The following is a 14,735-nucleotide window of genomic DNA, read 5'->3' on the forward strand; positions in this document are numbered from 1 at the left end:
CAATAAACTTTGTCTTCTTCCGTGTCACTCATTAGGTTGACATAATGCATCTACCGCCCTTTTCCATTTCGCTAGTGCTACTATCTTCATACTCACGCTAGGTGGGAGAGGGGACGGTAGGAGCACCAAAACATGCACCGCTCCCACCCTCCATTGACTGATTCCAAGATTTCTGAATGTGTCGTAGTGCCGCTACCACCCTCCATTGACTGATTCCAAGATTTCTGAATGTGTCGTAGTGCCGCTACCACCCTCCATTGACTGATTCCAAGATTTCTGAATGTGTCGTAGTGCCGCTACCACCCTCCATTGACTGATTCCAAGATTTCTGAATGTGTCGTAGTGCCGCTCCCACCCTCCATTGACTGATTCCAAGATTTCTGAATGTGTCGTAGTGCCGCTCCCACCCTCCATTGACTGATTCCTAGATTTCTGAATGTGTCGTAGAGCAGCTCCCACCCTCCATTGACTGATTCCAAGATTTCTGAATGTGTCGTAGAGCAGCTCCCACCCTCCATTGACTGATTCCAAGATTTCTGAATGTGTCGTAGAGCCGCTACCACCCTCCATTGACTGATTCCTAGATTTCTGAATGTGTCGTAGAGCAGCTCCCACCCTCCATTGACTGATTCCAAGATTTCTGAATGTGTCGTAGAGCAGCTCCCACCCTCCATTGACTGATTCCTAGATTTCTGAATGTGTCGTAGAGCCGCTCCCACCCTCCATTGACTGATTCCTAGATTTCTGAATGTGTCGTAGAGCAGCTCCCACCCTCCATTGACTGATTCCAAGATTTCTGAATGTGTCGTAGAGCCGCTCCCACCCTCCATTGACTGATTCCAAGATTTCTGAATGTGTCGTAGAGCAGCTCCCACCCTCCATTGACTGATTCCAAGATTTCTGAATGTGTCGTAGAGCAGCTCCCACCCTCCATTGACTGATTCCAAGATTTCTGAATGTGTCGTAGAGCCGCTACCACCCTCCATTGACTGATTCCAAGATTTCTGAATGTGTCGTAGTGCCGCTCCCACCCTCCATTGACTGATTCCAAGATTTCTGAATGTGTCGTAGAGCCGCTCCCACCCTCCATTGACTGATTCCAAGATTTCTGAATGTGTCGTAGTGCCGCTCCCACCCTCCATTGACTGATTCCTAGATTTCTGAATGTGTCGTAGTGCCGCTCCCACCCTCCATTGACTGATTCCAAGATTTCTGAATGTGTCGTAGAGCCGCTCCCACCCTCCATCGACTGATTACTAGATTTCTGAATGTGTCGTAGAGCCGCTCCCACCCTCCATTGACTGATTCCAAGATTTCTGAATGTGTCGTAGAGCCGCTCCCACCCTCCATCGACTGATTCCAAGATTTCTGAATGTGTCGTAGAGCCGCTCCCACCCTCCATTGACTGATTCCTAGATTTCTGAATGTGTCGTAGAGCCGCTCCCACCCTCCATCGACTGATTCCAAGATTTCTGAATGTGTCGTAGAGCCGCTCCCACCCTCCATTGACTGATTCCAAGATTTCTGCATGTGTCGTGGATCCGCTCCCATCCTCCATCGACTGATTCCAAGATTTCTGAATGTGTCGTAGAGCCGCTCCCACCCTCCATTGACTGATTCCAAGATTTCTGAATGTGTCGTAGAGCAGCTCCCACCCTCCATTGACTGATTCCAAGATTTCTGAATGTGTCGTAGAGCCGCTCCCATCCTCCATTGACTGATTCCAAGATTTCTGAATGTGTCGTAGAGCCGCTCTCACCCTCCATTGACTGATTCCAAGATTTCTGAATGTGTCGTAGAGCCGCTCCCACCCTCCATTGACTGATTCCAAGATTTCTGAATGTGTCGTAGAGACGCTCCCACCCTCCATTGACTGATTCCAAGATTTCTGAATGTGTCGTAGAGCCGCTCCCACCCTCCATTGACTGATTCCTAGATTTCTGAATGTGTCGTAGAGCAGCTCCCACCCTCCATCGACTGATTCCTAGATTTCTGAATGTGTCGTAGAGCCGCTACCACCCTCCATTGACTGATTCCTAGATTTCTGAATGTATCGTAGAGCCGCTACCACCCTCCATAGACTGATTCCAAGATTTCTGAATGTGTCGTAGAACCGCTACCACCCTCCATCGACTGATTCCTAGATTTCTGAATGTGTCGTAGAGCCGCTCCCACCCTCCATTGACTGATTCCAAGATTTCTGAATGTGTCGTAGAGCCGCTACCACCCTCCATTGACTGATTCCAAGATTTCTGAATGTGTCGTAGAGCCGCTACCACCCTCCATTGACTGATTCCAAGATTTCTGAATGTGTCGTAGAGCCGCTCCCACCCTCCATTGACTGATTCCAAGATTTCTGAATGTGTCGTAGTGCCGCTCCCACCCTCCATTGACTGATTCCTAGATTTCTGAATGTGTCGTAGAGCCGCTACCACCCTCCATTGACTGATTCCAAGATTTCTGAATGTGTCGTAGAGCAGCTCCCACCCTCCATTGACTGATTCCAAGATTTCTGAATGTGTCGTAGAGCCGCTCCCACCCTCCATTGACTGATTCCAAGATTTCTGAATGTGTCGTAGAGCCGCTACCACCCTCCATTGACTGATTCCAAGATTTCTGAATGTGTCGTAGAGCCGCTCCCACCCTCCATTGACTGATTCCAAGATTTCTGAATGTGTCGTAGAGCCGCTCCCACCCTCCATTGTCTGATTCCAAGATTTCTGAATGTGTCGTAGACCCGCTCCCACCCTCCATTGACTGATTCCTAGATTTCTGAATGTGTCGTAGAGCCGCTCCCACCCTCCATTGACTGATTCCAAGATTTCTGAATGTGTCGTAGAGCAGCTCCCACCCTCCATTGACTGATTCCAAGATTTCTGAATGTGTCGTAGAGCCGCTCCCACCCTCCATTGACTGATTCCAAGATTTCTGAATGTGTCGTAGTGCCGCTACCACCCTCCATTGACTGATTCCTAGATTTCTGAATGTGTCGTAGAGCCGCTACCACCCTCCATTGACTGATTCCTAGATTTCTGAATGTGTCGTAGAGCCGCTCCCACCCTCCATTGACTGATTCCAAGATTTCTGAATGTGTCGTAGAGCCGCTACCACCCTCCATTGACTGATTCCTAGATTTCTGAATGTGTCGTAGAGCCGCTACCACCCTCCATTGACTGATTCCTAGATTTCTGAATGTGTCGTAGAGCCGCTCCCACCCTACATTGACTGATTCCAAGATTTCTGAATGTGTCGTAGAGCCGCTCCCACCCTCCATTGACTGATTCCAAGATTTCTGAATGTGTCGTAGAGCCGCTCCTACCCTCCATTGACTGATTCCAAGATTTCTGAATGTGTCGTAGAGCCGCTCCCACCCTCCATTGACTGATTCCAAGATTTCTGAATGTGTCGTAGAGCCGCTCCCACCCTCCATTGACTGATTCCAAGATTTCTGAATGTGTCGTAGAGCCGCTCCCACCCTCCATTGACTGATTCCAAGATTTCTGAATGTGTCGTAGAGCCGCTACCACCCTCCATTGACTGATTCCAAGATTTCTGAATGTGTCGTAGAGCCGCTCCCACCCTCCATTGACTGATTCCAAGATTTCTGAATGTGTCGTAGAGCAGCTCCCACCCTCCATTGACTGATTCCAAGATTTCTGAATGTGTCGTAGAGCCGCTCCCACCCTCCATTGACTGATTCCAAGATTTCTGAATGTGTCGTAGAGCCGCTCCCACCCTCCATTGACTGATTCCAAGATTTCTGAATGTGTCGTAGAGCCGCTCCCACCCTCCATTGACTGATTCCAAGATTTCTGAATGTGTCGTAGAGCCGCTCCCACCCTCCATTGACTGATTCCTAGATTTCTGAATGTGTCGTAGAGCCGCTCCCACCCTCCATTGACTGATTCCAAGATTTCTGAATGTGTCGTAGAGCCGCTCCCACCCTCCATTGACTGATTCCAAGATTTCTGAATGTGTCGTAGAGCCGCTACCACCCTCCATCGACTGATTACTAGATTTCTGAATGTGTCGTAGAGCCGCTCCCACCCTCCATTGACTGATTCCAAGATTTCTGAATGTGTCGTAGAGCCGCTCCCACCCTCCATTGACTGATTCCAAGATTTCTGAATGTGTCGTAGAGCCGCTCCCACCCTCCATTGACTGATTCCTAGATTTCTGAATGTGTCGTAGAGCCGCTACCACCCTCCATTGACTGATTCCAAGATTTCTGAATGTGTCGTAGAGCCGCTACCACCCTCCATTGACTGATTCCAAGATTTCTGAATGTGTCGTAGAGCCGCTCCCACCCTCCATTGACTGATTCCAAGATTTCTGAATGTGTCGTAGAGCAGCTCCCACCCTCCATTGACTGATTCCAAGATTTCTGAATGTGTCGTAGTGCCGCTCCCACCCTCCATTGACTGATTCCTAGATTTCTGAATGTGTCGTAGAGCCGCTACCACCCTCCATTGACTGATTCCAAGATTTCTGAATGTGTCGTAGAGCCGCTACCACCCTCCATTGACTGATTCCAAGATTTCTGAATGTGTCGTAGAGCCGCTACCACCCTCCATTGACTGATTCCAAGATTTCTGAATGTGTCGTAGAGCCACTCCCACCCTCCATTGACTGATTCCTAGATTTCTGAATGTGTCGTAGAGCCGCTACCACCCTCCATTGACTGATTCCAAGATTTCTGAATGTGTCGTAGAGCCGCTCCCACCCTCCATTGACTGATTCCAAGATTTCTGAATGTGTCGTAGAGCCGCTACCACCCTCCATTGACTGATTCCAAGATTTCTGAATGTGTCGTAGAGCCGCTCCCACCCTCCATTGACTGATTCCAAGATTTCTGAATGTGTCGTAGAGCAGCTCCCACCCTCCATTGACTGATTCCTAGATTTCTGAATGTGTCGTAGAGCAGCTCCCACCCTCCATTGACTGATTCCAAGATTTCTGAATGTGTCGTAGAGCAGCTCCCACCCTCCATTGACTGATTCCTAGATTTCTGAATGTGTCGTAGAGCAGCTACCACCCTCCATTGACTGATTCCAAGATTTCTGAATGTGTCGTAGAGCCACTCCCACCCTCCATTGACTGATTCCTAGATTTCTGAATGTGTCGTAGAGCTGCTCCCACCCTCCATTGACTGATTCCTAGATTTCTGAATGTGTCGTAGAGCAGCTCCCACCCTCCATTGACTGATTCCAAGATTTCTGAATGTGTCGTAGAGCAGCTCCCACCCTCCATTGACTGATTCCAAGATTTCTGAATGTGTCGTAGAGCAGCTCCCACCCTCCATTGACTGATTCCAAGATTTCTGAATGTGTCGTAGAGCAGCTCCCACCCTCCATTGACTGATTCCAAGATTTCTGAATGTGTCGTAGAGCAGCTCCCACCCTCCATTGACTGATTCCAAGATTTCTGAATGTGTCGTAGAGCAGCTCCCACCCTCCATTGACTGATTCCAAGATTTCTGAATGTGTCGTAGAGCAGCTCCCACCCTCCATTGACTGATTCCTAGATTTCTGAATGTGTCGTAGAGCAGCTCCCACCCTCCATTGACTGATTCCTAGATTTCTGAATGTGTCGTAGAGCAGCTACCACCCTCCATTGACTGATTCCTAGATTTCTGAATGTGTCGTAGAGCAGCTACCACCCTCCATTGACTGATTCCTAGATTTCTGAATGTGTCGTAGAGCCGCTCCCACCCTCCATTGACTGATTCCTAGATTTCTGAATGTGTCGTAGAGCCGCTACCACCCTCCATTGACTGATTCCAAGATTTCTGAATGTGTCGTAGCGCCGCTCCCACCCTCCATCGACTGATTCCTAGATTTCTGAATGTGTCGTAGAGCCGCTCCCACCCTCCATTGACTGATTCCAAGATTTCTGAATGTGTCGTAGAGCCGCTCCCACCCTCCATTGACTGATTCCTAGATTTCTGAATGTGTCGTAGAGCCGCTCCCACCCTCCATTGACTGATTCCTAGATTTCTGAATGTGTCGTAGAGCAGCTCCCACCCTCCATTGACTGATTCCAAGATTTCTGAATGTGTCGTAGAGCCGCTACCACCCTCCATTTAATGATTCCTACATTTCTGAATGTGTCGTAGAGCCGCTCCCACCCTCCATTGACTGATTCCTAGATTTCTGAATGTGTCGTAGAGCCGCTCCCACCCTCCATTGACTGATTCCTAGATTTCTGAATGTGTCGTAGAGCCACTCCCACCCTCCATTGACTGATTCCAAGATTTCTGAATGTGTCGTAGAGCCGCTACCACCCTCCATTGACTGATTCCAAGATTTCTGAATGTGTCGTAGAGCAGCTCCCACCCTCCATTGACTGATTCCAAGATTTCTGAATGTGTCGTAGAGCCGCTCCCACCCTCCATTGACTTATTCCTAGATTTCTGAATGTGTCGTAGAGCCGCTACCACCCTCCATTGACTGATTCCAAGATTTCTGAATGTGTCGTAGAGCAGCTCCCACCCTCCATTGACTGATTCCAAGATTTCTGAATGTGTCGTAGAGCCGCTCCCACCCTCCATTGACTGATTCCTAGATTTCTGAATGTGTCGTAGAGCCGCTCCCACCCTCCATTGACTGATTCCAAGATTTCTGAATGTGTCGTAGAGCCGCTCCCACCCTCCATTGACTGATTCCTACATTTCTGAATGTGTCGTAGAGCCGCTCCACGCGCTGTAGTTTGAAAGCAAGCTGGGAGGACACAAAGTAAGAATGAGTTCAACATAGCGATACATTGTAGAAGGATGGAGACAAGTCACACAATGTATTGAAGGCCTGGGATGACTAGTACTATGAAAGCGTATTTTTTGTTTGTTTTAAAAAATAAATAGGTTTATGTCAACATTTTTTAAGCAAATACACCTTGGCAGGAAAAGATGTAGAACTTTTTTAACGTATTCAAATAAGTCTAGTAATCACTTCCATAGTGTGAAATACTCAGAAATGTTTCTGACAAACATACACACACTGACATACATATATGTGTGTACATATAGCCCTATATATATATATATATATACCGGCACCTTTTTCAATGTGGGGGGAAAATTATTAATTTTCTTGTATTTTAACGTTTATTATAAATTTATTTTTAGTTAAAAGTTAAGCAGTCCATCACTGAGTACCGGCATCTTTTTTTCTTCTTCTTACAAAACAAAGCACTGTGACCAAACTACATAGCTACATACTAGCAGGGCCTATAACATTTGCAAAGCTACATACTTGAGTTGTATATCATATGATCATATGTCTGTAGAGTAAAAATATATTTCTGTAGGCCAGAATTAAACCTAGCGGCTACATACTTGTTTGTAGGCCAGAATTAAACCTAGCGGCTACATACTTGTTTGTAGACCAGAATGAAACCTAGCGGCTACATACTTGTTTGTAGACCAGAATGAAACCTAGCGGCTACATACTTGTTTGTAGGCCAGAATTAAACCTAGCGGCTACATACTTGTTTGTAGACCAGAATGAAACCTAGCGGCTACATACTTGTTTGTAGACCAGAATGAAACCTAGCGGCTACATACTTGTTTGTAGACCAAACTCTGGTACATTGTAACTAGTCGAAGAGCTGGCTTTCCTAATTGTCCAAGTTTTCTCCCCTTGATTCAAGTAGTTTTATTCTCCGTTTTCTGCCCTCCCCTTTCTGCCCGTCTCATTCTTTCTTTCTATCCAGTCCTGTGCTGTGCAGTCTGGTCGTATGACACGCCAGTTTTTATCACCGTGTTTGAAGGTTACTTGTGTGTCTGTTGTACTGAACGCGAGGGTTTGGTGATAAAAATAGACGCATTTAGCCAGATTTATAACAATCTGCCAGTGAGCACCTGCTGGACCTCCAATTTGTTGTTTTTCTCCAAACCGCAAATATGAATTTATTCCCTTCACTTACTAAACAGCTTATACCTAATAGACCAACGTTTTCATCATAATCAGACTTTATTAATATTGAATTATTAACAGATTTGCTTTAACAATATATAGTGCAGATTGCAGACTTACATGCTTTAACAATTAATTAAATGTAAACTTACTTAATTTAACATAAAAAAACAATTGAATGTAAAGTGTCTTAATTTAACATAAGAAATAATTAAATATAAACTGACATGCTTTAACAATATCGACTGTAGTCTCATTTGCTTTAACTACAGGTATATTGAATGTAAACGCACTTGCTGTAACAGTATTCTGGATTAATTAGTGGTTTTAATTTTTTTTAAAATTGAAAAGGGAGCTATACTGGAGTTGGTAGGAAACGTTTGTTGGGCTGGAGGGGCGGGGGGAGGCTTACAGAAATTAATAAGCTGTTGCAAAAATCTCCATAAAGTTTCTATTTTTAACTTAGTTGTCCATCCGGTGGGTCATAAAACATTTGGAGTCGGCTGTCAAGACAAGTGTTGTGTGTTGTCCGCCTGGCATTTGACACAGTTACACAGTTTCTCTGTATGGGAACACTACAGTTTCAATAGCATGGCAGTAGCACACAATTATTTGTTTCATTTCTAAACACTGTGCACGCACAAACAGGGACACAAAAAAAAGGGGGGGGGGTGTTATTTATAAATTCTTACTATGTAGCCTAGATGGTTTCAGAGGATAAGTGGTTATTAGATCAGTGGCGTCACTAGGGTTAGTGGCACCAGGTTCAGTGGAGTCACTAGGGTTAGTGGCACCAGGTTCAGTGGAGTCACTAGGGTTAGTGGCACCAGGTTCAGTCGAGTCACTAGGGTTAGTGGCACCAGGCTCAGTGGAGTCACTAGGTTTAGTGGGGCACCAGGTTCAGTGGAGTCACTAGGGTTAGTGGCACCAGGTTCAGTGGAGTCATTAGAGTTAGTGGCACCAGGTTCAGTGGAGTCACTAGGGTTAGTTGCACCAGGTTCAGTGGAGTCAATAGGGTTAGTTGCACCAGGTTCAGTGGAGTCATTAGAGTTAGTGGCACCAGGTTCAGTGGACTCACTAGGGTTGGTGGCACCAGGTTCAGTGGAGTCACTACGGTTAGTGGGGCACCAGGTTCAGTGGAGTCAATAGGGTTAGTGGCATCAGTTTCATTGGAGTCAATAGGGTTAGTGGCATCAGTTTCAGTGGAGTTAATAGGTTTAGTGGCACCAGGTTCAGTGGAGTCACTTGGGTTAGTGGCACCAAGTTCAGTGGTGTTACTATGGTTAGTGGAGCCAGGTTCAGTGGAGTCAATAGGGTTAGTTGCATCAGGTTCAGTGGAGTCAATAGGGTTAGTTGCATCAGGTTCAGTGGAGTTACTATGGTTAGTGGAGCCAGGTTCAGTGGAGTTACTATGGTTAGTGGAGCCAGGTTCAGTGGAGTCAATAGGGTTAGTTGCATCAGGTTCAGTGGAGTCATTAGGGTTAGTTGCATCAGGTTCAGTGGAGTTACTATGGTTAGTGGAGCCAGGTTCAGTGGAGTCAATAGGGTTAGTTGCATCAGGTTCAGTGGAGTCAATAGGGTTAGTTGCATCAGGTTCAGTGGAGTTACTATGGTTAGTGGAGCCAGGTTCAGTGGAGTCAATAGGGTTAGTTGCATCAGGTTCAGTGGAGTCAATAGGGTTAGTTGCATCAGGTTCAGTGGAGTTACTATGGTTAGTGGAGCCAGGTTCAGTGGAGTTACTATGGTTAGTGGAGCCAGGTTCAGTGGAGTCAATAGGGTTAGTTGCATCAGGTTCAGTGGAGTCATTAGGGTTAGTTGCATCAGGTTCAGTGGAGTTACTATGGTTAGTGGAGCCAGGTTCAGTGGAGTCAATAGGGTTAGTTGCATCAGGTTCAGTGGAGTCAATAGGGTTAGTTGCATCAGGTTCAGTGGAGTTACTATGGTTAGTGGAGCCAGGTTCAGTGGAGTTACTATGGTTAGTGGAGCCAGGTTCAGTGGAGTTACTATGGTTAGTGGAGCCAGGTTCAGTGGAGTTACTATGGTTAGTGGAGCCAGGTTCAGTGGAGTTACTATGGTTGGTGGAGCCAGGTTCAGTGGAGTTACTATGGTTAGTGGAGCCAGGTTCAGTGGAGTCAATAGGGTTAGTGGCACCAGGTTCAGTGGAGTTACTATGGTTAGTGGAGCCAGGTTCAGTAGAGTCAATAGGGTTAGTTGCACCAGGTTCAGTGGAGTCAATAGGGTTAGTTGCATCAGGTTCAGTGGAGTTACTATGGTTAGTGGAGCCAGGTTCAGTGGAGTTACTATGGTTGGTGGAGCCAGGTTCAGTGGAGTTACTATGGTTAGTGGAGCCAGGTTCAGTGGAGTTACTATGGTTAGTGGAGCCAGGTTCAGTTGAGTTACTATGGTTAGTGGAGCCAGGTTCAGTGGAGTTACTATGGTTAGTGGAGCCAGGTTCAGTGGAGTCAATAGGGTTAGTTGCACCAGGTTCAGTGGAGTTACTATGGTTAGTGGAGCCAGGTTCAGTGGAGTCAATAGGGTTAGTTGCACCAGGTTCAGTGGAGTCAATAGGGTTAGTTGCATCAGGTTCAGTGGAGTCAATAGGGTTAGTTGCACCAGGTTCAGTGGAGTCAATAGGGTTAGTTGCATCAGGTTCAGTGGAGTCAATAGGGTTAGTTGCACCAGGTTCAGTGGAGTCAATAGGGTTAGTTGCATCAGGTTCAGTGGAGTCAATAGGGTTAGTTGCATCAGGTTCAGTGGAGTTACTATGGTTAGTGGAGCCAGGTTCAGTGGAGTTACTATGGTTAGTGGAGCCAGGTTCAGTGGAGTTACTATGGTTAGTGGAGCCAGGTTCAGTGGAGTTACTATGGTTAGTGGAGCCAGGTTCAGTGGAGTTACTATGGTTAGTGGAGCCAGGTTCAGTGGAGTTACTATGGTTAGTGGAGCCAGGTTCAGTTGAGTTACTATGGTTAGTGGAGCCAGGTTCAGTGGAGTTACTATGGTTAGTGGAGCCAGGTTCAGTGGAGTCAATAGGGTTAGTGGCACCAGGTTCAGTGGAGTTACTATGGTTAGTGGAGCCAGGTTCAGTGGAGTCAATAGCGTTAGTGGTACCAGGTTCAGTAGAGGCAATAGGGTTAGTGGCACCAGGTTCAGTGGAGTCACTTGGGTTAGTGGCACCAAGTTCAGTGGAGTCAATAGGGTTAGTGGCACCAGGTTCAGTGGAGTCAATAGGGTTAGTTGCACCAGGTTCAGTGGAGTCACTTGGGTTAGTGGCACCAAGTTCAGTGGAGTCAATAGGGTTAGTGGCACCAGGTTCAGTGGAGTCAATAGGGTTAGTTGCACCAGGTTCAGTGGAGTCAATAGGGTTAGTTGCACCAGGTTCAGTGGAGTTACTATGGTTAGTGGAGCCAGGTTCAGTGGAGTCAATAGGGTTAGTGGCACCAGGTTCAGTGGAGTCAATAGGGTTAGTTGCACTAGATTCAGTGGAGTTACTATGGTTAGTGGAGCCAGGTTCAGTGGAGTCAATAGGTTTAGTGGCACCAGGTTCAGTGGAGTCAATAGGATTAGTGGCACCAGGTTTAATGGAGTCACTAGGGTTAGTAGAGCCAGGTTCAGTGGAGTCAATAGGGTTAGTGGGGCACCAGGTTCAGTGGAGTTACTATGGTTAGTGGAGCCAGGTTTAGTGGAGTTAATAGGGTTAGTTGCACCAGGTTCAGTGGAGTCAATAGGATTAGTGGCACCAGGTTCAATGGAGTCACTATGGTTAGTGGAGCCAGGTTCAGTGGAGTCAATAGGGTTAGTGGCACCAGGTTCAATGGAGTCAATAGGGTTAGTTGCACCAGGTTCAGTGGAGTTACTATGGTTAGTGGAGCCAGGTTCAGTGGAGTCAATAGGGTTAGTGGCACCAGGTTCAGTGGAGTCAATAGGGTTAGTGGCACCAGGTTCAATGGAGTCACTAGGGTTAGTGGAGCCAGATTCGGTTTGAATCAATAGGGTTAGTGGCACCAGGTTCAGTGGAGTCAATAGGGTTAGTGGGGCACCAGGTTCAGTGGAGTCAATAGGGTTAGTTGCACCAGGTTCAGTGGCGTCAATAGGGTTAGTGGGGCACCAGGAACAGCCCAGAGCTTCCCCCTCCCTCCCCCTCAACGTTCTCGTTACAAATGTCCGACTAAGAACATTTGTTAATGTTTTCTTTTTGTGGAACAAAACACACTGAGTTTATTACCTACATTCGTTTATTATATACATTAAAATGTGAATTATTAAAAATAAGAAATAGGCTTAACACCAACTGAATGTGTTTTTTTTTTAAAGTCTTTTAGTAAGACTTTCCAGAAATGGTTTTACATCATACCTAAATTTCTTTTATACTTTTTTTTTACTGGCGCCCAGTTAGACCATTAAAAAAATTAGCCTACGTACTCTGTCGCCTTAGTCATTAAGAGATCGGAGAGGTGCTTAAAGGGGGGTGGGTCGGGTGGAGCCCCAGCCTCCAAACCTTTTCTATGCATTTTTAATTTCTAGAAACTTATTCTCCTGGCGTCTACAACACACGATTTTACCTAGTGGAATGATTGCAGGTTAAACTAAAAAAAAAACAACAAAAAAAAAAAAACAAGTGGTAGGATAGAACGAGACTGAAACATAATTCCCATTCTGGACAGTAGTGCAAGTTTGATCTTCCTTAATTCATCCTCGTGTCCAACAAGACGTTGGTAGCGTGCAAACAGTGTAACTATAAGTTAGACGATATTTATGAGTGTGGGATAACAACATTGGTTTTTTGATTAATATTGATTAATGTTACACTATGTTTGATTGATGTTTCGATGAGATTGTATTGTTCTGACAATGCGTTTCTGATGTTCGTAGAGTTCTCTCATTTCAACAAATTACTGAACACTTAAACAATAGCGTGATGCGGAGATACAAATCTAAGCTGTTAATTCAAAACTGAAATGCTATAACTATAAACTACACAAAGCTATTATCCTTGAACTAGGAATCTAGTGATATATATACTTTTTGAATGTACAATACAATTTATGTTCTATTTAATGAAACACATTTACTGTCTTTATTCGAATCACCAAATTACTCATGCAGCTCTTTAAATACTTTTTACCATCTCCGTCGTCCCGCCTTTTCGGAACCAACCAATCTTCTTTCGCGCGCGTGGAATTTCTCAATCACTCCTTTTATGGTATGGAATTTCAATCATTGACATGCCGCCTTGACCTTGCGATGCTAATATTCAAGCCATGAAAGAATGAACAAATTTGTTATTCAAAATGGCTTTGCACGCTTCTTTGTGACAATAACTTGACTCTAGAAACATTAGTCCGTTCTGACGTTTGAAGTTAGTAGATTTCGGAATAGATTTGGTAAAGATGAAAACACTTAATTTCTTAACCATTGTAAATAATTGTCGTTTTCATTTGATTGATGCTCAGATAACCAATAACTACAATGCAAAAACTGCAGTTTCATTAGTTTTTTTAAACAGACCATCTTTGAAAACTTCTTGTCGGCACATTAGGTTTTGGGCTATTTGATGGAAGTAAAAAAAATATTTGTACCAAATATATATATTTATATAAGGTCATCTGTTTCTTCTGTGGCCTACGGTTAACGAGGGTGTCATTTGGCCAGTACAACGACCAACCGCCTTTACTATTTTACTTTACTATTCCCCAACTAATGTCAGGTACCCATTAGAGCTGGGTGGACCCAGAGGCGCCAGAATATCCCGAAATTAAAAATCCCAGTCTTTGAAAGGATTCGAACCCCGTTCCCCGGTTTGGAAACCAAGCGCTTTAACGCCCAGCCACCGCGCCTCCATATATAAATGGAATTAAGGATTCAATGCTTTCTATACTAGTTCTGTTACTAAAATAGATGTCCGTCTAACTACTGACTATATTGTCAGAGTTGAAACATTTTCTGGACCACCCTCTTGTGTGTGTGTGTTTTGACACCTTTGACATTGACACCTTTGACATTGCTATTTGCATTGGCATCTTTGGTATTCTTAAGAAATCAAACAATTATTTTAACAAGGAATAATCAAAAATTAAAATTCGTCCTGGGCAGCACCTATCGTAGGCTACTTGTTAAATGGCAACATTCCACACCACCGAGAATGTGTGTAGACTCCAGAGGACTCAACCATTGAACTCGTCTAGATTCTTACCCTATGCCGAGTCCAGAAGATCGCATAACACAATTCGCAGAAGCTAAATACTTTACAAAATTAGATCTTTCAAGAGGATATTACCGAAATTCCGATGATATGTTAAATATATAATGCTTTCACGGCTGCAATTGGACTTTTCTAATTTAACTACATACCATTTGGTTAAGTCAATGCAAGTAGTACATTCAATACAGCAATACTTCGACTATTCGGTCAAAGAAAAAACACTGTTTCATATATAGACGATATATGGATCTTCCATAAATCTTAAGAAGAACATTTACAAGCACTTTAAAGAAATCTTTCACGAACTTAAACAACAGGCTTCACTTACTATCAAACCCAGCAAAATGGAACTAGCCAGGAATAAAGAAACATTTTTAGGCTACAAAGTCAGCTACAACTCTTTAAAAACCTCAAGATGAAATTATCAAGAGAATATTAAACATTCAAGTACCTAAGACAAAGAAACAAATCAGAAGTATACTAGGGCTATGCAATTTCTACCGACGATTCATTCCTAATTACACAACGCTCACATCATCCATGACAAAATCAAGAAACATCAACCAAACAAAGTATTCCATTCACAAGAACTGTCTGACGCAAGAGCACAATGGAACATACAA

At 44.8% G+C, this 14,735-nt stretch overlaps 1 protein-coding gene across 1 annotated transcript; it reads right to left on the reverse strand.

The window, feature by feature from the left end:
- Positions 1-8,796: 8,796 nt before the first annotated feature.
- On the reverse strand, positions 8,797-14,129 carry LOC129924658 (dentin sialophosphoprotein-like). Its single transcript, XM_056021128.1, has 3 exons — positions 14,104-14,129; positions 11,482-12,078; positions 8,797-11,383 (listed from the first exon to the last, which is right to left on the reverse strand). The coding sequence occupies exons 1-3, from the start codon at positions 14,127-14,129 to the stop codon at positions 8,797-8,799; spliced, it is 3,210 nt and encodes a 1,069-aa protein (XP_055877103.1).
- Positions 14,130-14,735: the final 606 nt, after the last annotated feature.

The sequence above is a fragment of the Biomphalaria glabrata genome, chromosome 2 (assembly GCF_947242115.1).
Source record: "Biomphalaria glabrata chromosome 2, xgBioGlab47.1, whole genome shotgun sequence".
Classification (NCBI taxonomy): Eukaryota; Metazoa; Mollusca; class Gastropoda; family Planorbidae; genus Biomphalaria; species Biomphalaria glabrata.

Bases quoted from the DNA above. Each gene is read 5' to 3' on its own strand.
- LOC129924658 (XM_056021128.1), bottom strand. From the start codon at position 14,129: ATGCGATCTTCTGGACTCGGCATAGG. The intron at 12,079-14,103 runs GTAAGAATCTAG...AAATGTTCTTAG, and splicing joins TCTTCTGGACTCGGCATAGG to TCGGACATTTGTAACGAGAA. The intron at 11,384-11,481 runs GCCACTAATCCT...CACTGAATCTAG, and splicing joins GTGACTCCATTAAACCTGGT to TGCAACTAACCCTATTGACT.